Source organism: Fukomys damarensis, unplaced genomic scaffold (genome assembly GCF_012274545.1).
Source record: "Fukomys damarensis isolate Sample0158 unplaced genomic scaffold, DMR_v1.0_HiC HiC_scaffold_36, whole genome shotgun sequence".
NCBI classification, from domain to species: Eukaryota; Metazoa; Chordata; class Mammalia; order Rodentia; family Bathyergidae; genus Fukomys; species Fukomys damarensis.
Window position 1 is genome coordinate 32,129,694 of NW_022900948.1, and position 25,648 is coordinate 32,155,341.

Genomic DNA, 25,648 nt, shown 5'->3' on the forward strand with positions numbered 1-25,648 from the left:
GTAACATTTTAACATTTTAAATGTTCTACAATAATATATATATATATATATATATAGTAGCATAATTATTTATTATTAGGCTTACTAATATTATTTATCATTGTTTTAAAACACAAAAAGATAGCAACATTTATAATAGGCGTACAATTATCCACACTGTAGATATGCTTTTGATGCCCTGTTCAGCATTATGAGGCAGGTCACATCTTTGGTCTTCTCTTCACAGTGGGTGACATAAGCTTTAAGGGTCAGCATTCTGCCCAAAGGAGTGGAGACACCGATTCTATGCCCTGACTTCCCATATTTTGCAACCTTCCAGATACTGGAAGAAATTTGTTCTTAAGAGCAAGGCTCAGCTGACAATCCCAAGGCCCTGTAGCAACGGCGTGGTGACTTGTGCACCCCTCCGGCCCCACTCCCCCAGTCTGAAGTTCCCAAAGTCCTTTCTGCCTAGGACAAGAGAAGCACAAAAGAGTGAGACGAACTGATCCTACAAGCTGAGTTGCTGTGGCCACACATACTAGAAGGGAGAAATTTGGGGGCTGACTTGAGACATAAGCTGACAGAGATGGAGTTTGTGATCCATGGGAACCCTTTGGGAGCTCACCCAAAATTCAGATCACAGCTGAATTCCTACTTGTTGCAGCCAGGGGCAGACAACTTCTGACTTCAGCTTTAAGTTTCAGATGTGTTCCTCTTCCCCTATAAAGTTCTATCACCTATCCATTCTCAAACTTTTTTATTTGCAAACACAAAAAATTACTAGCTTTTATGTTAAAAAAAAGAAAAATATTCTTTAGGAAAAAAAAGAAAATAAATCAGAAGTTTATAGACAGGAAAAACCTTTGTTGTTTTTCAACCTCATATGTCTTGATAAATGTTTTATGTGCCCCAGCTTTTCAAATCTTCAGTATCACTCTATGGGTCAAAGTTGACTTAAATGTTCCTGACACATACATGAAACTGAATCATACATTACTTCATTTTTACTAATGCTGATTAGGGTTTTACTCTATTATTGTGCCTTAAGTTATGTAGTTAGCTCCCTATTATTAAATAAATGTGTTGGCTCTAATAGTATAATAACTGATGTGTCAAGTAACATCCCAACACACATATTTTGCCCCATGTTTATCTATGGGCATTGATCTCTTGAATTCATGAATATGGTACTGCTAGCTCAAAGAAAATGTGAATATGCATATTGCACATTCTGAGTTTTTTCTGCTTCTAGTTTCCCAACTTTCACCCACACAAGCACACAAGCGAAGACACACACCAAATGTGAGACATGAGTATTTCCTGAGTGTTTATCACAAACATTGTTCTTGAGTCCCACACTTTTTCATCTCAGCTGTGTTCTATGGACACTCAGTATTGTCATTGTCCCTTCTTCCAGATGCAGATTGAGGCATTTAGAGGATCAATTACTTGGCTATTTGACACCAGATCCTGTGTGCTCTGTTTTGCTTAGCCATCCCGCCATCTCCTTCATCTAACTTATTCATTAACTTTTCCAAGGTTTTCATGATGAAGTGTACAGTTTGTAGAAGCAAAGAAACAATTACCTGATGATCTAGCCATTGTCAGACTGAAGTGTTTGTACTTCAGGCAGTGGAGAGCCATAGAATGTGTGTTATTCAGCAAGTTCCATGGTGCACCTTGCTTTGAAACGATAAGCCCAATTAGCCACACTCATATCATGTTTGTTAAGGGACAGCAGGCTCTTTTGCTTTCTTCAAATGTGTTAAAGCCTCCCCCAGTGTACTGAAAAGGAGACTGTCAAATTATGAAGAGAATCTACTGCAGCTTCTGTACATAAACTCCCTCTCACTCCTGTCCCTTCCCTCCAAGGTCATTGCAAATGCCCAGCACCTGCTTGAACTTATTTTCTGTTTGTTTGATAAGAAGTGAGTTTATGTTGTAGGATTCCCCCATAGTGGGTTTATTTTAAGATCTGGTGAGCAACATGCTTCTCTGTCTGGGGACCAGCTGCGGAAACTCTGACCAGGCAGACACTTCAGAGGAGTGGTGTTTTGGGAAATCAAGCCAAAACAATGCCTTGATCTACTCCTCGGGCCATAGAATAACACTATTGGAGGAAGGGGGGCAAGCTCCTTCCCTGAGTGCCAGGTCTTGGGTCACTGCCTTCAGTTCACACTGGAAGAAAGAGAATGGGATTGAAGGTCATTAGATCTAAAGACACCTGAGAGATTGTGGCACACTCTCCCTCAGACTCAGAATCAGCCTTAATTCCCATTTATTGGCCCCCTGTAGGAGACCGTATCCATGCAAGGTCTCATTCACATTCAGAAAGAAATGCTTATATTGATTGAATGCACAACCTTGGAGTTGGGGCTGCCTAGGTTTACAGTCCAGATTTATGCTTAGTTGTAAGATCTTGGAGAAATTGCTTGCCCTCTCTCAGGGTGGTATCCTCCGGTGTACAATGAAGAAAATAACAGTGTGCACTCTAAAAATAATGTGTGTTCAGGCAGAGGGGTTTACATATGTGCCAAACATGGTACCCTGTGCCTGTTGCACACTTAGCACATGCTAGGCACTTGTCACAGTGACAAAACTGTGAGGGAGAAGTATGGCTTGTTTTTGCATCCTGTGTACTGAGTCTCTGCTGTCCCTGGGTCTGCCTGACCCTGTCCTGTCCTGCACTCTCTTCTAGGATGTCATGGCTACGTGGTTGTAAGCTCCCTCTTCCGCAGTTGCAGTCCCACAACTTTCTTCCCCACTCACACACATGTAATCTGATTGACTTCAAATACCTCCTTCTTGAGAAACCTTTCTGGTTCACCTTCTTGCCCCCATGTGCCGCCTGCCCCCATTCGTTGGTGGTCGACGTCACAGACTTTAGTGACCTTATAACAACCTGACTGATTCAGTATTCTGGCCTTGATGTCATAAGTGGACCAGTAACTCTCCAAGAGCAGGAAGATTTTAAGTTCCACCTTTCTCTATCCCTTGGCACAGAGCAGGTAAAATGCGTCAGATACTTATACAGCTTGTTTGAAAGACAACCTTGCTGCATTGGTGAATAGTAAAATGAATGGATATGAATGAATGAATGAATGAATGAATGGGTGGGTGAATGAATGGGAAGGAGTGAGCCAGGGAACTAGTGAGTGCATAAAGAAATGAATGAGTGAGTGGATGAAAAGTGAACGCTGAGCAAGAGATAATGAAGGAGGGGTGAAGAGGGAAGGAAAGTCTTGGATTTAGAGCCTCTAGAAAGCAGCTTGTGTTGTCCTTGTCCTTAAGCGTGACCTCTTGGCGGCTCTCTCGCCAGTCTCAGGCATACTTTTCCAGTTCTGTCCACCCTCCCCTTCCTCCTTCTCCTCTCACCTGTCTCCAGGAGTGATGACTGAGCTAATTTGTTCACAGACCATTAACTCTTGAGCACTAGAGGAGGCCACCCTGAGTTGGCAAGGAAAGATGGGGTTTCTGGCTCTCTGGCAGCCAGGCGACGTCATCCTTTTCTCGCATGCCTGCCTGTGCAGCTCAGTGCTTATCTCTCCCTCTGCCTGCTTGCAGATGACGACTGTACGGACTCCTTCACGCCCAATCAAGTTGCCAGAATGCACTGTTACTTGGACCTGGTGTACCAGAGCTGGCAGCCCTCCAGGAAGCCAGCGCCTGTCGCACTTGCCCCCCAGGTTGTGGGCCACACAACGGACTCTGTGACGCTGGAGTGGTTCCCACCCATCGACAGTCACTTCTTTGAAAGGTGAGTGTGCCTGTGGAGTGATCTCTCTCTCTCTGTCTCTCTCTCTCTCTCTCTCTCTCTCTCTCTCTCTCCCTCTCTCTCTCTCTCTCCTGCCAAAAAGGGAGAAACTTGGAAGGGAAGCTGTTTTGGAGTGGATTTCATTTTATTTCTTACTCTCACTAAACAGGAACCACACCACTTAGCACTTATATCTATGGCAGGTTATAATTTTGGGGTCAGGGAATAAATGAATGATTGCTACTGGAAATAAATAAGTAATGATACATATCCCAGGCAACTAGGTGTTTAGATTTACTTTATTATTAGAAACTTGGAAACTTCTACTGCTAGAAATCTGTAGGACAGAGGTATTGGTTTTGTCTGTCTTAGCTCAGAAGTGCCTCAGGTTAATGGGCAAAACCCTTTATATTACATTCTATAAAGCTCACATTATGTATAGTAATATATGTTTGTGCACATGTATATTTATGTGCATTCTCACCTATGAATACACATGAATAACAAACAATCATAATGTTTGCCTAGTGCTTATTTGTATAACTGAGGAGGGATTTTTCAGAAGATCAGGGAATAATAAACTGAGGTGCACAATACCTCAGTTTTGTTCCCTTGTCTATTACAAATTAGCTGTGTGACCTTAGATATGTCATAAGCCTTGTCTGAGTCTTGTGCTCCTCTCCTGAAAAGTAAGTCTGATGATGCCGCAGTAGCCAGAAGGTGGAAGTCTGACTAAAATGGCTTCTTGTGGTTCCTGTCAGAATGGAGAGTCCATGACTAGCTCCAGCTTTGAGGGAACCTGTTTAAAAGCTTCATGGACTTGGATCAGTGGTAGAGAACTTGCCTGGAATTTAAAGCCCCGTGTGCCATCCTAGAACTGTAAAACTAAAAAGTTTATGAAAACAGACTCTAGTATTTACTTCTGTTTCGAAACTTTGCTTTAACTCCGAAGAAAATAAGTATCTAATTCCATCCCAGCCCTTCTTGGGATGTATAACATTGATGATGATAAAGGTAAAAACGATGATCATAATTAATTAGTAGTTCTCTGTGGGGATTCTGTGGTTTGTCAAATACTTTCTGTGTGATGGAATCTGTACTGAATGCTTTATAAACAAAGGCTCATTTAATATTCCCTGTAATCCAGTAAAAAAAAAGGAATTAGCTTTTTCATGTGCCAGATAAGGAGAAATTTGTTGCTGAGACAGACTGAGATATTTGACCAAGAGCCCATAGAAAGTGATAGGGTCTGGGATCCAACTCATATTTTGAAATGTCTTGTCTATGACTCCCATATGTTTTCATTAAATTGTTCCAAAACTAGAGTTATGCAGGAGGTGTTACACCACCTCCCAATTCAACTACAAAAAAAGGTGTCAAATAGCTCATATTTCCAAGTAAGTGTGTTTCTGTGTGCATAAAAATATATTAAGCAAAAACCTCCATAGAAACCTTTCAAAAGATGACACAGAGATAGCCAACAGTTATGTGAAGAAAAAAAAAGCTCAACAGCACTAATTATCAGGGAAGTGCAAATTAAAACCACAATGAGATATCATCTCACACTATGAGAATGGCTCTTGTCAAGAAGACAAAACATTAATAAATGTTAGGGAAGATGTGGGGAGAAGGGAAGCCTGTTGCACTGTTGGTAGTGATGTTATGGAAAATAATGTGTGAGTTTCTGGGGAAACTAAATATAGGACTACCTTAGAATTCTGCAGATGGATCTAAAGGACCTGAAACCAGTAGAGACACCCTTATAGTTGATATATAATAGCACACTAATCATTCTTCATCAAATGACTGGATAGAAAATGTGCTATATGTACACAATAAAATATTATTCAGCCTTAAAAGAGGGAAATCCTTTCAATTACAACAACATGGGTGAATCTGGAGGATATTATGTTAATTGAAATAAACCAGTTGCAGAGAGAGAACTACCACCTGATTTCACTTGTATGTTGAATTTTTTAAAAGCCAAACTATGAATAGGGGAAAGAATTATGGCTAGCAGAGGCTGGGGAAGAGGGTGGATTCCAAAAGGAAAGATGTTGATCAAAGGGTGCAAATGTTCAGTTAGACAAGAGCAAGAAGTTTTAGTGATGTGTTGCACAGGACGGTGATCCAAGTCAGCAGTAACACATTGTTTACTTCAAAATTGCAAAAAGGGTAGATTTTAAGTGGTTTCACTTGAAACAAAACATGATAAATATGAGAAGTGATGAATTTGTTAATTTGTCTGATTCAGTCATTCAGCATTGTAAGTGTATAGCAAAAAAAATCACATTGTATACCATAAATGCATAAAGTTATCATGTAAGTTAATTTTTAAATTTAAAAACAGACTCAGTCATGGTGCCATAGGAAATATGTGCTCTAATTTTCTACCTCACCATCAGCCCCTAAATCTACAGGCTTCCTTTGGCAGCAGGACAAGTGGGGAAGGAAATGCAGCTTTGAGGCTGCCTGTAGAAACTCCCTTTCCCCTGCCCCAGCCTCTGAGCTCACTGGGAGCTCAGAGATGGGTTTGGGAAACCTCATGTGACACTTCAGAGCAAGCTTTCCAGCAGCCGTAGATTTATTTATTTTTTCTGTGGCGATGAGAAGTATCAGACTTTTTGGTCAATCCTTGGCCTCCATTTCACTTAAAAATTGAAGTTTTCCAAATGAAGCTTCCTGTGTATGTATTCAATTTGTATTTCATAAAGCAGTTATTGTCCATTAAATAAATACCATCTGATTGTTGGAAACCTATTGGAAGGTTAATTGTTGAGTAATGAGATATGTCTCTATTTCATAGTGCCCTCAGTTTCAATCAGTATGTTTTTAATAACCTATAGTCCGTTGGTACTTGAGGCCCATACAATAGCTATTCTGTTCAGTCTAAAATTTTATAATGGAGTTATGATATGTTAAATTAAAACTGACATTTTTGAAATGTATCTAATTGGGGTTAACATCTACGTAGATCATTGTCTATAGCAAAAGGAAGTCAGTCCACAAGTTCAATAAAATCTGTGAAGTACTGAAACTGCATTCCATATATATCTCTTACCCATACACATGGACTTTGGACTCGGTTTAGTTAGTACGAAATGTGCAAGCTTTGATGTCAAGAAATTTGCTTCCCTTCTCAGCTTCATTATTCCCAGTCGATGGGACCTTGGACCAGCGTACTCACTTCTCTGGTCCTTTGAGTCTTCTTCCATGAAAGGTGCTAATAGTCCCCCCCCGACCCCCTGCCTTCTGTGAGGAATTCAACAAGATGATCTGTGTGACGTGGCAAGCATGCATGCTCTACACTCAAGAAATATTAGCTTCCATCTCGTGCAACATTTTCCAGAGCTGTTTAGCTACTTGAAAAATTCCCTTTCCCTACAAAACCTCTGGAGTTTTCCACGTCATCCATCAATGTCACTGTCTCACCCCCGGCCATGCTCATGTCCTCCTGCTGTTCTCACATCTGTGGTCTAAGAGAATACAAGGGTTTGCCTTAAAAAAAAAACATATTCAGATCCTCCCATAGCCTGTGTCCTCACACATGGGCAACTGAATAAATAATTCAAGGCCACCCCTGGTTTTTCTAACTCTTTTTATTTTTATCTGTCTTGCAAACATGTGTTGACTGGATGGTTTCAGCTATTGGAACAATTGGTCATGGTCCATGGGATAGAGGACTGGGTTGGGAACCAAGAGACCTGGGTCTGAAATCAATGACAATTCATCTGTTTTCTCTGCCTTTTCAGTCTTCGGTTTCTGGTCTATAAGCCAAAGAAGTCTAGCTTTAAAAAATTATTTAAATAATGATTTTCTAAGTTTTCTTAAAGATGGTATATACTAGTATCATTCTACTTTCTAAGGAGAGAAGCCAATTCATTTTATATAATGGACACCTTAAAGAAGCACTGTCCAATGGGACTTTGTGTGCAATAATGGCTACATCTACATTTGCGCAGTCCAGGAGAGTAGCCACTATTCAGCTAGGAAGTGCAAGGAAGAATTCAAAATACTACTAGTGTTACTGAGAAGGAGAATTTTTAAATATATTTGTTTATGATTAATTTCAACTTGAATAGCTTCCTGTGACTGGTTGCTACTATATTGAAGAGCACAACTTAGAGCTTTAAATTTTGACAATTACAAAATCTGGGTAAGAAAGATGACCTCTCCCAGTATTCACAACCTCTAGATAAATTATTGCAGTGTGTGTTTGTGTGTGTGTGTGTGTGTGTACATGTAAGTATCCATTAAAATCAAATAAATTAAGAAATACATACATTCCCTAGATATGTCCAGTATCCCAGATTATATCTTGGGAACCTGAGATGTGTTGAGAACTCAGTGAAGTTCAGGTGACTTGTGTATCACCTGAAACAAAACTTCTAAAGTAAAGAAAACAAAGACTCAATGACTTTTAAGGTCATTATGGCTCCTGAGCCTTCCCCAAGATATTTGTAATCTCACTGTTGTCATAAAGCCAGTCATGTGACTCAGAGCTGCTATGCATGGATTGTGGTCATTGTAATGGAACTATTCCCTCACTACCAGTGCTGAAGAAGCATCTCTTGTCATATCTAACTCCCTGGCTGCCCTTATATCTGTACAAATATTATTACTGTTCATTCAAGAATAACTCAGAGGTATTTATAATATGCAGAAATTTTAGAAAACAAAGAAGAGTAAAAGTGATGGCAGAGCGTGGGGGAAATCAACCTATGATCCATCACTCAGAAATTACTGCCAACAATATTTTATTACATAGATTATTTTACTAGTATTGAGATATGTTATAGATTCCATTTTAAATGTTACTTGTATTTAGTATTATACCTTACACATCTTGCATGAAATTGTATATTCTTATAAATAATCTTATAAGTGCTTATCATTCTACTCAATATATTAACTTTGGGATCTCTAATTTATTCTATTACTGAGGGTGAGAGTGTTTGCAAAATTTCTGCCTATGTATGGTTTCATATTAACAACAATAGAGCTAAGAATGCAAAATAAGTCATTTGAAAGTCTGCTGTAGGTTAGCCATGAGTATTAATAATATTTCTCAGTGACTGATATTCATTCACCTATTTATTCATCCATCTATCCAACCATCCATCCATCCACTCAACTACATATACTAACCATCCCTAGGAAATGTACTGTACCCTGAGAGAAAAAGAGAGCCATAGGATACTGACCTTTTCCTCAAGGACCTCATAGAGAAATAGAAAGAACTCATTTATATTAAAACAGACAAACGAACTTCCTCATAGAATATCCAAGGCATGGATGGAAACCATCAGTCAGGTTTAAAGAGCAAGGATGGAGTTATGGGGTAACATAGAACAACACAAATGGTCACCAGAGCTGATCAGTGAAAACAAGGCGAGACTGATGAGAAGGGCTTACTAGGACATTGGATGCTGCCATGGTTCAGAGTAATAAGGGCTGGAGTTACCAAAGGAGATAAGCAGGGACTTGACCTATTCAGATTGAGGTTTGGTGATGATCTACCAGCAGCTGTGTATAGAGCACCAGAAGATTGTGATATGCACAAGTGTGTTCTTCCTTACCATGTGAGCCCAGAGGAATGACCTTTCCCTGTGAAAGGAAAGCTGCAAGACTTCAACTTTGGCTCTCCCTTTGAGATTTTTCTAGGAATGATGAACAAGGAATCAGCAGGGATCTTGTGTTTGAGAAAAGCTGGGTTGGGCTGGGACACTTCTTGACATCTTGACAGTCAAGATTCAACTTCTACTTCCTCTGTAACGGTCACTCCAATTTTCAGAATTTGGGGTCTACAATAGTCTAAGAGGAGGGGACTCATCCCACTCTCTTCTCCAGGCCTGCCTCCTAAACAGATGCCAAATTTAGAGAACAAGTAGGATCCCAGTGACTGTTATGGCCAAAAGGAGATTGAATCCAGACACACCAGACAGCAGAAGAAGCCACCATCATATTCTGCTCTGGGGCTGGTCCCACTGAGGGATTGGCTAACCCCTTGGAAATCTGCTAAAATGAATTAAGTGGCAAAGTAAAGAAACTGCTTTTGACTATTAAATTAAGGAGTGACTCATCCATCCCCAGAATGTCAAAGCTGGAAGCCTCTACAGGCATAGTCTAGTACAGCCCGCTCATTTTCAAATGAAGGAAACACGCTCTCTTCATATTTAATGCCTATGACACAGGGTGGGGCCTGGCACAAAGTAGGGTACAGTACATGACAAATATTGCTAATGGGGTAAATGAGGTCAAAGGATTTCTCACAACCGCAGAGCAAACTCCAGTGGACCTCTTCCTGACAGGTGAAATCTTAATTATCACAGGTGCTAAGCCTCTGCCCTGTTGATTTGGTGCTGCTTGAAGCAGGGACATAGGAAACAACAGAGTCCACTTAGGCCCAAACAGTGTCCTGGGCAATGAGACAAATTTCACTTACAGACATATTTTTAAATTTTTTGCTTGTGTGCAAAGAAAGGGGGTTACATAGACTTGTGTCCTCTGCCCTGTTATCTTTAACCTCATCCCAACAACTGTTCATTCTAATGTTTCTAAGTCGGTGCATTTCCCCTCTTTCCTTGGCTTCCTAGAGAATTGGGATCAGCATGTGACCTTTGCCTGGAAGGGAGAATCCTGGTGCAGTATGCTTTCAGAGCCTCCTCCCCAATGCCCTGTGGCCTATTTGGACACTGGAGCCCCCGGGAAGCAGAAGGTAAGTCAGCCCTCTACATAATAATTGAAAGGTGCACCAGGCAGAAAGCAACTTATTCCATTCCCATGCAGTGTTATGACTTCTAGTGGTCTTTCTCGTTTTTATACTGTCTTATCTGATCATAAAATCACGTTTGCAAGGCCAGTACTCCTGAGCTCATTTATTCAACAAATATTTTTAAACTCTCTTAAGTATGCAATGCTTGTGTTGCATATGAAGAATCAAAGGCACCAAGATGTTAAGTGAGTCTCCAAGGCCACACACCTGATAATGCCCAGGGTGCAGAGATGTTTATAGATCCCTCAGACCCTGACTGCTTGCAGATGGAAGCAAAGTCACCAGTAGTCAGTACACCTATTTGGGGCTTCAATCCATCAGTCTTCTCTGATTCTTCAGTTATTTCTGAGTCTGATAGTCAGGACCTTCTGATATGTGTCATAACTGTTCCTTTCAATTTCTTCCATGTATCCTCCATTTGGGGTCCACTTACAGCCAAAATACTTGAGGAGAGAATCTTCCACCTGTCTCTGTTCTGGGCCTCACTCACCTTGTATGCTCAGGGGGTGTCTCTCAGGCTTGCCAAGGGCCGATAACTATGCTTCCTTATAGCATGGTTGTTTTATATATATATACACACACACACACACATAGCTGTTCTGTGTTCTGTGGAGATGAAGTACACAAATGCTAGTTGTTGCAGTCTTCCGCTTGGCCCTGAAGTCAGACTGGCAAAGATTTTCTGCCTTTCTCTCTATCTCCCCTTCCTGGCCCTTGGAGACTAACAACCTGACCCTGGCCCTGCCCAGTCCCTCCTGCTCTTGAGCAGATGGGCTCATGCCAACAGTCACTGGGCGGGGACACTTTTATACCAGTTCCATCTAAGAGAGCAGAACCTGTCTCCTCATGGAGCATTAATAAGAAATCCTCAGCTATCCTCTGTATTTTTAGAAAGGAAGTTGAAAGGAAAGAGCCAGAGATAGACTAAGTCAAGGGAGAGGGATCAGAGAGGAACTTGACGTTGAAAAATGATGGCACTATACTTTATTTTCTAAAGTAGCTCAAAATAAAAATGAGAATTGAACTCAGGAACTCTAAACAAATCCATCTGGAATGTAAAGCAAGAGGGATGTCTGGGAGAAACCCTCAGCTCAGAGAATCACAGGCTGCCATGCTTGTAGAGGACCCTGGGGTCACCCAGCTCCAGTCTCCACCCAGTGCAGTAATCCCATCTATGCTCTTTCTAGCCACGGCTGCCTTGCACCCTGTCCTACCTCTACTTTATCACAAAGAACTTTCTAAAATATGCAGTCACCATTTCTTCATCCAAAGTACACACACTGGGATCTCGCTGAAGAAGCCGTGTGTCTCTGACAACTGACAACACTCTACACACGCATAGATTGACTTTTCTTGACTGTGATCACCACAGGGATGATGACCTGGGCTCTGTGCTGGGTGCATGGGTAAGAAGCTGAGCTTACCATTTTCCCTGAGTAACTGCTTTTCGGTGCCCATGGAAGCAGACTGCTGGGGACTAGCAGAGAGCGGACCTCACTTGGAACTGGAGACTCAGACTTTCCATGAAATGTCACGAGTGCATTCGAGAATGTGGAAGAAGTTCAGCAAATGTAGAGTTGCAGTGTTCATAAGTTCTTAAGAGACATATGGGATAACTGCAGGGGTTCCCAGACTGCCTTTGAAATCTGGAGGATTTTTGTGATGATAGCACCAGAATCATTTGCCCTTTGCACTTTTCATTCTTTTCTGTAACTACAGTTTTTTCAGGGAAAACATAATATGTGATGTCCTTAGAGCTCTGACTGACCATGGAACACACTTATTTATTCTTGGAATGTAAAATGTCTTAGTTTTGACCTAGAACTTGGTAACTATTAGTCAATACAACTTACATTTAAGTAGATTTCTAGTATCACGAGAAAGGTGAGGTGGGAGAGGTTGGATAGTTGATCTGGAAAATGACCAGCTGAGGATAGCTTTGGATTAACATGGAGGGCATCGAGAAGATACCATGTACCTTGGTGGGTGTAGCATGTATGGCGAGGCATGCATCTGACTAAGATTGTTCCAGCTGCTCTGGAGATGAGATTAGAGAGACGAAGGTCCTTGAGGAAAGGAAGCAGGTGGTGGTTGTTGTCAGTGTCCAGGCAAGGCATGGTGTTGGCATGGTTGAGATCAGTGGCAGTGAGGATGGAGATAAATTGATGGAGTTGGGATCTATGTGGGAGGTGGAATCAAAGAGGGTCTCCCTTCATACTTTTCTGGCTATCATCGTTGTGGTTTGTTCTACGCTTGTTGGAGTGACCCAATTTCCATTTTTTTATTAATTAATTTCATTGGTACATTTAAGGTATATAGTGTAATGACATTCATCATTGGAAGTTTGCGCTTTTACATAATCCATCTTGGTTCTTATTTTTTCCCCATTCCCCTGCTCCACATACCTCCATCCAAACCACCTGGAGGTGAGGAAGTCCATTCCTGGTTTGTCCCCAAGCCTTTTAAAGTGTGACATGCGGTACAGAGTTCAACTGCAAATGCTGAGCCCCCTGATTCCCTGAGATGATTCAAGTCTTCAAGGAAAGCCAGCCTCCCTGGATTTTCCTCCTATGTAAATTTCGTCCATGTGAGCCAGGAAAAGACTGTTCTTTTTTTAGAGCATCCTACTACAGGCTCTGTGATCCTTTTGGCTCAGAACCTTTTAATATCCTTGAAGAAATAAACTTTTCCATGAGCCAATTGCTGCAATTTATTTCTCAACTCATTTTCATCCTATTTATCTTTGTGTGTTTAAACTGTTGGACTTCCCTAACTAACAGAAAACTCCCAGATTCGTGAGCGATAGCAGACATGTCTGTGGGTTTAGAGAAAGAGTACAGAGTGAGAGGAGTAGGATAAGGAGAACTGGACGTTGGTCTCAGCCCTGTCATCAGTATGCCCTAGAAAGTTGCTGAACTTTTTGGAACACAGTGTCCCCCCGACAAAACGGACAGCTGAGCCATGGTGCCCTGTCCAGCATTCACAGTTGCTGGATCTATAACCTCTTTTTGAACTCCATATTAACAAGGCAGATTTTTAATTTAACAAATATCTATTGGATATCCCCTCTGCTGCATTAACTTCATTTCAAAGAAGGTAAATGAAGTCACAGAACTTCTTGCTTCTTGCCTTTGTTGACAAAAAAAATGGATGTATTCCTAATTCTTGAGCAAAAATTGTATTTCATACATGAATATTTCCTGATATATCTACAACATTTTACTTGCAGCCCAAGAATTAGATAGCTGGATCTGACCTATACAAATCCCTTCTAAGATCACTATGCTGGGTTTCCATGAGAGATTAACAAATGACATTGGTGGCTATCATTTCTTCTTATTTGTGTAAGTGCTTTCTCCATTGTTCTTCCCAGAAGGTTTCAGGTGGGCTGAACTATTCATCTGGAGAAAAGCTTAACATCAGGTTTTTACTATGATATGCAAGTCAACAGCTCGAGTGTATACACACAAAGACATGTAATAAGTCTCTGCTTGGATCATAAAAGCAATTTGGGATCAGCATAAATATATGTCTATACCCATTTATAGCCCTATTTCTAGTGGACAGCTTAGATAAATGTAGAACTTTTCACGTAATCACCATATATACAAAAGGGTAGATTAATAATGAAGTAACAGGCCCTTTAAAAAGTGAAGAAACTTCACTTTCTTCCTTTCTGTTCTCCCTCCCTCCCTCTCTTCTTCTCTTCCTTCCTTCTTTCCACTCTGTTTCATTTTCTCAGCCCTTCTTTATTTCATACCCAGACATCAGATCGATTTCTTCGATCGGTTTATGTTTTCTTGCTTAAGAACGCTAACGTGTCATCTCCTTTGATGCCTCCTTGACCCAAGTACCAGTTGTATGCTATCCCCGTTAGTGCAGTAGTCTCCTAACTCACGTCACTACACTAGGAGGTCCATGAGTGCAGAAAGCATGTCAAGATGCTTTTTCCCCAGGGACTAACCTAACTCAGGACACAGGCTTGACATTAAAGAATTATTCTTTGGGTCCATGAATGTATGGACAGATAGATGATGGGTGTATGAATGGATCATATCTTGATTAACATACAGTAATTTTTCTAAAATGTAAATCTATGCCACTCATCTGTTTCAATTTCTCAATAACCCTTCTTCTACCCAAGTATAAAGTTTACTTTCCTTAACATGACATCAAAAGCATTTCTTGCTGTGGGTTCTAGTTGAATCGCCAACCTCAGCACTTACTACTCCCCTGTTGTCCTCAAAACCGTGTTCATTTCAGCTCATGCTCTTTCTCGTCTGTTCTCATTGCTTGGGATGCCTCCTCCTACCAAGATTTTCCTTATTCATCCCTCCTTCCTTTTCAGGATACATATTTTTGTGATGATCTATTAAAGATGTCATTCCATGTGCATTGTATTACGCCCCTGTGAAGCCAGGAACGTTCCAGTAGGTAGCACAATGAGAAGCTATGTATCTGGCTGTTTAACCCCACTTTCATGGCTTCCAAACCTGGCCACTGCCTGAACCAATGGTGTCACATAGTGTTTGTCTGTTTGCTGGAGAAGTACTGAGCCATCTTAGTCTCAGTTTCCACTTCTGCAAAGAGAGTTTCCTAAAACCCGCATCATACACCTGCTGCCAGGTTGAGAAGAAGAGCTGAGGTATGCAGTGGACTGGACACTGGGCCCGTACCTAGAGGGTGCTCAGGTCAAGGAGGCTGTTATCATTAAAGTGATTGCCACTTGGTACTGGTTTGGACCTCACGACCGATGCAGCTCCTTTTCACTTCTAACCCTGTCTGCAATTACCTGACAAGCACAAGCTTTGCGGAGGTTTCTACTCCTGTTTACCTCCTGGATCGTAGTGGCTGGACTCACCTTCCTGTCCTTTTGAAAACAGTTGGTTCCTCTGTTGATGAACAAGAAACCAGGGAGGAAAGATGAAGCCAAGCAGATTTGTCATCATTGCTCTCCTGTGGCTTCCAACCACTGACAGTCATTTTCTTCAAGGAAGGGATTAAGATCTTTTTATCTTCTTCCAATTCTGGGAGAAAGTCCATGGAGGCAGGTGGTATATTTACCTGGCAAACACTGTCAGGCAGCAGGCTCTAATACCCCATGACCTAGCTTCTTCCTTAAATCCATATTAACAAGAAAGAAGATTCTTCTTTTAACAAATATTGATTGAGCACTCAAGAGCAATCTCTATAGACCAGGTTCTATATGAAGCAAAGGCTATATATGACTTTTAGTGAAAGAGGCCTATAAAATAGAGTTGGGAATGTTACCCATCTTGTAGGACTTTGATGACAATCCAGTGATTTAAGTGATGCCTGGAGAACATGTTTCATATGCTGTAAAGTGTTGTCTCAGTAATGTATTCTGAATGAATAAGTGATGCATGTGCACTTACCGCTCTCAAAGTTAAGAATCAAGAATGCTATGGGTTGCAGAGTAGATAGGGAGAAGGCTTCAGGTAGATGGGGATCCGTGTTCGTACTTTTCACAACTAAGACTAGCTTCCGCTGACAGCTGCTATGAGTAATAGTGGAACCTCACTGAGCGGGTGTACCGGGAACTTGTTATGTCCATCTCTTCTTCTTCTGGTGTATTATATCTAAAAGGTCTCCATGCATTTCTTTTACCTGCTTTATTTTCTCTTTCTTTTCTCTTCTCCATCTCCACTTAGTGACTTCTCTCTTCTCTCTTATGGGCAGAGACAAGGAGGTTGGCAGCATTACGGCCTTCCTCGGCATAACTTTTCTATCCCAAGTGACTTTGCAGTGTTCATATCATAGGGATTCCTGTTACTCTGTGACATTACTACAAAGTGTTTTCCAGTAAACATTATTTTTTTTTCCTTTTTAAAGAGAAATATGTATCATCAGTACTCACACCGGCAACCAATCACTGATACTGAAGGAATAAAAGAACATGGGTAGCAGAACAACTTGAGGTTCCCCCACCCTTGTCTCTCCAGCTGATCTGTATCTTTCACTAGACTCCCTAATACACATTAGAGCCAAGTGCTACATTGAGTTCTGATTGATTTTCTCAGCAGCACAAGGGAGAGATCTCTAAGGGTCTAGATGTGACTTCAGCAGAGAAAAATTTAGAAGTCACTTCAGGCTGAGATCAGTTGGGATGAGACATGATCTCCCTGGGGAATGAGGAGAAGAATCCCTCCTTCCTCTGTGCCCCCCACCAAATCCTCCCCTTCCTGAGTCAGACTGGACACAACTCAGAAAAACTAAGTGGTATGGAGTGAGCTCATGCGGGGAAGGGGAGGAGAAGAGATAAGATGGCTCCAGAGCTGCCTTCCAGCTCCGTCATTCAGAGTGCAGTTTCCTCCCAGCTCTGCATCCAAGGAGTGAATGCTATCCTTGTTCACCTCCTCCGTGCTGGCTATTTTTTGGTGCTTGGTCAGTCCAAGCAGGTTACACCAAAGAGAATAATACCATAAGAATTCTAATTTATTGTACTGGAGTAGCCTCTCTCTCCAAGAAGGACAAGAACAGAGTGTAGGGATTTCAGAATGAGGCAAAACTGAGTTCTAACGCTGACCTTTACACTTTGTCAGTTAACTCTGTGTTTCTGAGCTTTACTTTCCTCACCTATAAAATTAGTCCTTATAACACTTAAGTAAGAGGGTGTTTGACAAAGATGTGTCCCATCTTTCTTTCTGTCCTTGACAGCCAGGTCTCCAAGTAGAGGACAAGTTTGAGTATCTATTCAGTAGTAAAAAATTATTTGGACATAGACTTCGACAAATGTCTAATGATTCATCTGAGACCTGTTTTTCAAAATAGAAATGATTTGGGTTCTGTATATGCAATAGGTTAGGCAAGGCATGGGAAATCCTCCTCATCAGACCACTTTCTTCTGGAGTCTTTGAGAAACTCTGAGAACCAAAATGAATGTCTTTCCTTAATAACTCATTCCTCTTCTCTTCTCCATAGGTCATCCAGATGTTGAGCAACCCTGTAAATCCAGTGTCCGCACCTGGAGCCCAAATTCAGCTGTCAATCCACACACGGTCCCTCCAGCCTGCCCTGAGCCACAAGGCTGTTACCTTGAGTTGGAATTCCACTACCGCTTGGTCCCTGAGACTCTGACTATCTGGGTGACCTTTGTCTCCACTGACTGGGACTCTAGTGGAGCTGTCAGTGACATCAAGCTCTTGACGGTCAGTGGAATGAACATTTCACTGGGCCCTCAGAACGTCTTCTGTGACATACCACTGACCATCAGACTTCAAGATGTGAGTGAGGAGGTGTATGGGATCCAGATCTACACCCTGGATGAACACCTGGAAATTGATGCAGCCATGTTGACCTCCACTGCAGATAGCCCACTCTGCCTAGCGTGTAAACCTCTGCAGTATAAGGTAGTCCGGGACCCTCCTCTCCAGTCGGACACAGTTTCCCTCTTGCACCTCAGTAGAAGATTCATGGACACGTGAGTACACTTTCTGGATTGGGTGCAACCAAGTGGGTGGCCTATGGATAAAGTTATAGAGGGTCAGAAAGATGGATGAAAGGAAAAGGTTCATTACATTCAGACTCCTTTCCTAGGATCAGCAGTGATGTACAAACTGTATTAACAAGGCAGAACTGTTATAATGGGAAGGTTGAAGGGGGAAGAACCAGGCTTGGGTTTGGTGACATCTCTGATGTGTGACCCTAAGCCTCACTTACGTCTCTGTAACTTAATCTTCCCAACAGTAAATGAAGGACTATAAATAATGAGGAGAAAGCCACTTATTGCTAAATGAAAGTGGAAGAACTGAAGTTTGCTAGTGATTTCTCTTCTATATTAAACTGAAGCAGACTTGTGCATTCTCATGACCTTTCCAATGGATGGGAAGGGGGTGATGTTACAGCAGATTGGTTGGATATTGTGCACACCTCTTAGGGTTTGTATGAAAATTTTCCTGGATGCTGACCATCACCAGGCATGGCCTTTTTTTTTCCCCCTTATTTCATCAGGTGGAAAAGAAATTGAAATTCCCTAGATCCTTAAGGTTCTTTGTAGGGTTCCATGTTTTTTAGAGGGTGCTCTCTGCTTTCATGTGAAGAAGTGCTTGACTTTAATATTCGCTTAATCATCTCTCCATGACTTTTTCCAGTTCCAGATTTATATTTTATGAAAGTGATCATGTTATGATAAAGTCATTAGTAATTTTCCTGCATACCAGATAATGTGCTAAGTACCATCTTTGTATATTTTGCTATATTTTATCCTCTCTACAGCTAAATATTATCATTTTACAAAAAAGGAAACAGTGGCTTAGAGATGTGAAGACACTTGTTTAATATCACATTGTTAAGAAGTGGTGAGATTAAGATTAGAATTTCATTTTAACTCATAAACCGGAATATTTAACTTATGTTCAACCAAAGATGTAATTCCAATTTCTGCTTTAGTTTTAAAAAAGAGTGCTGCCTAATCTGGGTCCTGTAGCCAATCAGCAAACATTTGTGAATGCTTGTAGTATGCAAAGGACATTGTTGGGGAGGATTTGGGGTATTAGAAAGAATGATAATAAATCTAGAATCAGATGGTTTATGTCCATTGCTAGTCAGTCCACTTACTAGTGTTTGATAAATCAATCCCTTGGAGTCTTAATTTCTCCTCTGTATGATGATAATATTGAAGTCTGGGTTTTCTATGAGCCTTTTATGGCTCTTTATTTGGTTCTAAGATGATATAAGACACAATCTCTGCTCTGTCTACTTGAAAATATTTACTAAGCCAATCATTAATGGAAACCAAGTTCTGGAAGGAAACTTTTAATCTTTTTAAGAGACAGAACCACTTTCAAACACTTTACCAGCACTTCCTCTTACATGCCAGAAATTAATGTGCACATCTCAAGCAAACCTTGCCCATGCATTGACTCAGAGATGAAGAACATCTGTTTAAGAACTCACAAGGAGCACTTGGTTTGTGTTTGAGAATGTACTTAAAATTTAAAGGCTCCTCTTGCCTTAAAAATATTCCATAACACTGTCTCTTCCGTCTCCTCACTTGTCTGGATTGGTAAAGCTCTATAAATACGCATCCACTTAAAAATTATTTGTAAAACAACGGAAGAAAGAAATAATAGATGTCTTAAAACCTTGCTTTAAACACAGCTTTCATTTTTTGCCTTGATTTATGAACCAGTTAGAGCTGACATGAGTTGATAAGTGTGGAATGGTAGAAATTAAACAGATGTAAAAGCACCGTGAGTCCCGGTCTCAGCTAAGTCATTAACTTGCTGCACGATCTTAGATGAGTCATTTACTCTTTCTGGTCTTTGAATAATTGAATTTGACCAGAAGGAAGTTTGCACTAGGGCAGTGGTTCACAAATTCAGTTATCCATTAAAAAAAGTCTTGGGGTATTTTAAAATTGCCTAGGTCTCACATGCATCCCATCCCCACCTTCCATCCCGCCTGCCCTCCTCCAGGGAGGTGTTCATTTAATAAGAACAAGACCTTATCATGAGGACTTACAAATCTCACTGAAATGATTATAGTGTGCAATCAAATTTCAAATCCACTACAGTTTTAGTTGTCAAAGTGTGGCCCCAGACCAGTAGCATCACTTGAAAACTTAAAGAGGTCATATTCTCAGGACCCAATTGAGCCTACTGAATCAGAAATTCTGTGCATAGGGCCTTTCCAGGTAATCCTGATGCCCAATAAAATTTAAGAGCTCCTGCTCTGAATGATCTCTATGCTTCAGAAATCTCCAAGGTCTCTTTCATTACCCCTTCATTTTACAAGTATGTATTGAGAACATTCTAAATGCCAGAGCCTGGATCTGGGAACCAGAACTTATAAGGAAACTCAGATGATCCCTTTCCTGAAAGCATTACACATGTGTGCTGAGGACTTCACCTCCTCTAAAAAAACACCAATTCCTAAGCCAGTTTGCTCACAGAATCATGCTTTTCAGGTCCACACTATTATGCACCATTTGGTCTTCCATTCACTCCCCAAGTATTTCTTTAAAATCCCTAGAATGGGACAGTCCCAAGAGACAGACTGAAGCATTGCTTGCCCTTTTTCTCCTTTCTTGAGTCCCAAGAATTTTATCTGAGATCTGAACTAAGCAGGACTGGGTTTTCTGAAATGAATGTTTTCTCTGAATCTCTGAAAAAAAAAAAAGAAAAAACACATCATTCCAAGTCAACCTACAATCTCATCTCCTTTATCTCCTGGTAACTTGAATTATGAATCCCACCACAAATACCTCTTTGTGGGGTGCATATGCGTGCATGTGTGTGTGTGTGTGTGTGTGCATTTTGCACACACATTTTTTCCATGTCAAATAAATTGGCTTCTATGCAAGTTCTATATAAAGACTGTTTTGGGGAAACTTTCTTTTTCTTCCGTGACTCAACCCACTACATGATTCCCTTTGACCTTTGTCTTCATTTTTTTCTCTCAACAAAAATATTTATTCTTTCTCTTATCTACACCAAAGATAGTTTTCCAAGGTATGACAATGATGAAGGGAGAACTTTCTGTGCTTACCCCATGGAAGCTTCTAGTAGACGGATTACTTTTGGCAGGACAAGGAACAAATGTGGAATGTCTCTATCTCCCCTAAGTCAAAATCCTTTCATTGAACCAGAACTGACACTATTACCAAAGAAGTGGGCTCTGTGACTAATTTACCATGTGATGTCCAGATATATTATATCACCTGTTTGGGCCTCCATTTCCAGATCTGTAAAATGAGAGTACAGCACGTTATACTCTTCTCTGTGGGTAGGCACAGACATGATGTCTGTGCACTTGCTTGTAGTAAAAGGGATTGAGCTGGGGTTTTCTACGAGAATTAGTACTCAAGAAACCTTCACTAACTCCTGAAGCCTACTGAAGTATGTACTCTATTGAGTAGACAATAGAGATAAAAAGGACATCAATTTACTAAGTGCCCACTCTGCTGGAAGTGCCTCACTTGGCAGATGAGAAAGTTGGAGCTCAAAATGATTTATTCAAGAATTTCATATAACTAGTAAGGACATAGCCAGATTTATAATTCCACATGTTGCCTTACTGACCACTATGCAAAACTACCTCTTACTGCAGAAAGGTGAAGGAAGAGTTTTAGAGTTGAGAACCATAGCCAATCTGACCAAAGTTCTAGTTGGAGCAAGTAGAAAAAAAGACAAGTCACCACTAACCCCAAGTCAGCTCCTGAGATTCACCCTCAGGGTCCAGGGACATAAGTAGTATACCAGTTCTTTCTGGCCCTGGCTATGAAAAAATATCAGGGAAGTAAGCCTCTGTTTCCCCAGCTCTACTATAAAAGAGCTTTGAACACTATGTTCCTTGGTCTACATGGAATTTTCATATTTTTCCAAGAAGTGAAGTTACTGGACAAAATTAAAGTGTACATACAAAGAGGGGAGATAATAGCAGATAATGAAATGTCAATCAAATCAGAAACAGTGAACAGCAACTCACATTCCTTATTCATGTCTCTCCCATCCATCCATCAGTTTATGCAATCATTAACTAATAATTGAATGCCATACACTGTGTGAAGAAATGGTGATCCAATGGTACCGATAGCTCTGTGTGCTAATGGTCTATGAGAAGAAATTCACGAGCAAACAGTTTCACTGTGGCAAATTAAGCTGTGAGGGAAAACAATTCTGGCTCAGATTTTAGAGAATTCTGGTCTAAGCTAGATCCGCAGCATAAACTCCTTGAAGACTGGCTTTCCTGCCTATTTGTCTGCTGAAACATTCCAAGAACCTAGAACAGTGTTAAACACAGCGTAAGCACTAAGCAAATATTTTCAATAGATCTGGGAGAGAAGATGGGAAGGAATTTAGCCTTTGAAGAGAAGTAGCGAAGCTAAATTTATCAAGCATGCATCAGGCACCTGCCTGAGACTTTACATAGATAATCCTATGTAATTTAATCATTACAACAACCTTAGGAGGTAGGTGGATTTACTCCCAGATTACAGATCAGAAGAGATGTGGATGGCAATATTTACACATGGATCAAGCAACAAAGCTAGGGCCTGTACATGTACTTGTGAACTCAGAAGCCAGTGCTCTTCCTTGTCCATTCTGTGGTTAAACAAATGTGCTTGTATTTCATACCTTTGCTAGTGTCTCTGTCTTCTTGGTCTCCTGGATCTAAAGGCAAGACGATGATTAGGAGGCATTTCTCACAACTGGCTAATTTGTGTGTCCCGAAGAGTTAATCTGTTAATTGTCTGACATTCTGACCCATGAAGATGCAAGGCACAGTCTCTATTTTACTTCCTCTTGTCAGCATCCTAAATGTAATTTGGGAGAAAATGGGTTATCATAAAGAAAGGATCTAGTCATATGACGTAGATGGGTGTTCTTGTCACTGCGAGTCCAAATTTTGCAAACCAGATCCAAATCTCTTTCTCTGGATTCCAAATTTTTGAACACCCATCTATCAAAAACTTTAGTTTACTCATCACTTTGCTTGTTCAGCCAACATTAGTTGATTCCCACCAAACCCTACTATGTTGGAGCCACTGTGAAGCAGTAGTGAACAGAGCAGGGAAAGGACCTAGCTTTCAGTGATTCTTAAAGTATAAGTGGGGGAGACCGAAAAGAAGCCTGTAATTGCTCAATATTCTGGTTGCATAGAATTAATTGATAGTTGGATCCTATTCTGAATCTTACAGGATTTTAAAATTTTAGCATAAGTCAGAGTCATCTGAAGACATAGGTGGCTCCTGTCTGCTGTTTCTATGATTTTCAGAATGAGTCACAATGCCATTTTTTTCTAAGTCTCTTCTCTTTTTGTGGCTCTTTCTGTTTACTACACAGTCATTCATTTGTTTTTCTCATATGTTCCTGAATATTTGTTTGTTCATCTGTCAACCTAAGTGTGAAACTCTAATGTCATCATATTCAATAATACTTGTCTCATTTAACAAATGTCCCGTGCCAGGTACTGAGCTGGAACTAGGCGTACAGCTCTGATTCCTGTAGAAATAATCTCTGGCTTCATGAGCACAGTTGAAACAGATGAAAGAGACAAAGAATCAGGTGATTGCACTGATGCATGAGAACCACTGTGGTGTGAGGAGCACGGTGAGCCATAGGCAACACTGGAGGGGAGTTCAACCCAGTTTGATGCATACGGAAGCCTTCCTGGAGGAAGTGATGCCAAACAGATGTGAAGGGCAGTTGGCAGCTGATCACTAAGGAAGTTTGTCACAGTGTCAGTGGTTGAAAATACGTGAATGTTCAGTAAATATTGAAAAATGAATGAATGCATGAGTGAGCAAATATACTATAATTCAAGCAGCGGTGCACGCCCAATCACAGATCAAATGTAGTGCTTTGAGGTGGAAATGCAGGGATTTAAGTTCTCAATCCATTTTGGATTTATATCTACTGCTAACTGCTGCACAATATGCCAAAGACCAAATAAGTTCAAGTTATTTCTTCTTAGCCCCAATGATGAACATTTATGCTATTTCACAGATTTTCCTATTATCCACAGGAATAAATATCTCATATAAGGTTTCTATTTTTTATTCTATTTCCAGCGCAAACACTGCCGTGAGCACTCTTTTTTTTTTTTAATTTTATTGAGTTTATTGGTACATTTTAGGGATACAGTACAGTTACATTCATTGTTGGGATCATGTACCTTTACATGGCAAGTCTTGATTCTCATTTTTTCCCCTTACCTCTGCCCTCCCTTCACCCCCTCCTCCCCTCCCCATCTACAAACACTTTATTTTCGTCTTTTCATTCTCTCACATTTTTTTCTTTTCCTTTTTTGTTCTTCCCCTACGCATCACACCTTCCCTACACCTTTAGCTCCTTTCTTCAAATTTCTAAATGTCAGTAATCTTATTAGAATCTTATGCATTGTTGCAGAATATTCATATACAGCTGTCCACTGGAGGAGATAAAGGGGGGCTTTTGCTAGCGACAGTCCTGAGACCTGGGATTGCTGGGTCCCAAACTGTGAGCCTTTTACATCTTTTGAACCCAGACTATGACATTTTGAGAGGGTAAACTAAAGTTCACCCCAACACCTGTCTGTAGCAAGACCCACAATTCCACATTGTCACAGCTTACTCTGACACATTGTCCTTCTGTGTTAAATGGGGAAGTCATGATTTCTCCCTGGCATTCTTGTAATGTGTTCTTGAGTGAGTAACTTTTCAAATATTTACTAAATAGTCACATTTCTTGTTCTCTTCGTAGCGTTACCGCTGTTCTGGGCTTTAATCAAATCATGCTTCAATTTTCCCATCTGTTAATCTGAAAATTCAATGACAGCTTTCTCCTTCAGGTCCATCAATGTTATCAAGGTCTAGGGTGAGAAGAGAGTTAAGAGGGAGCAAGTATTTGTGCAGAGTTACTCTGGGTCATCATTTGTGCATTGATATATTTATCACATGCTACTTCAGTGCACTCCCTGTCCTGGGAACCAGGCCATGTTCTGAAGATAAAACAGGTAATAAAACCCACCATGGTTTCTGCCTCTCATTGTGTAAATGACCTCACATGTTCTAGTATCCACTGTAGCGTGTGTTCTGAGGGTGCTAACATCAGTAATCCTAATGACTACCATGTAGGGAGCCCACTACATACGGCTACTGCTTTTCTTGTGAGCCTACCAGTGAGATGTAGGTATCATAGGTCTGACTTTTAAATGGGAAACTGATACTCAAAGAATTAAACTCATCAGGTCCCAAAGTTAATAGAGAGGAGATCCAAATTTTACATTTCTTTGCGCAACCCCAACCCCATCCTTCATCACCACCTCCACTAACCTCAGGCCAAAAGGTTTGCCTGGCAAGTTATAGAGCAGAAGTGTTGCTGTGATGCCTGACAAAGAACCCATGGTGGCATCCTGATGAATGGAAAAAGTGGATGTTAAAACTAGTTTTTCTTGTTTCCCAAAGCAACAGGATAAACACAAAAAAGAGGAGAGAGCAAATGTTTTCTTTTTTTTAACACTTATGCAGAGGAGGGGGAGGAGGAAGAGGAGGAGGAAATTTAAGAAAGAGTGGGCATTGTCAGAGCAGCACAGTTACCAATAACCTGTTGCTGATATGCATGTTTCAGGCTGGACCCCCCTTCCTAAACAAAGCTTTCTCCCACACCTGTCCTGTGTGGTTTGTCTGTGTTCTG

The 25,648-nt window shown here is 40.8% G+C and overlaps 1 protein-coding gene across 1 annotated transcript in view; it reads left to right on the forward strand.

Annotated features, from left to right (window-relative positions):
* Pappa (pappalysin 1) overlaps positions 1-25,648 on the forward strand; it is a 240,106-nt gene that overhangs the window by 62,667 nt on the left and 151,791 nt on the right. Inside the window, exons 6-8 of the mRNA XM_010639469.3 lie at positions 3,547-3,739; positions 10,333-10,454; positions 17,454-17,952. Of these exons, the coding sequence (XP_010637771.1) occupies positions 3,547-3,739; positions 10,333-10,454; positions 17,454-17,952 (814 nt within the window). The remainder of the gene's footprint in view (positions 1-3,546; positions 3,740-10,332; positions 10,455-17,453; positions 17,953-25,648) is intronic.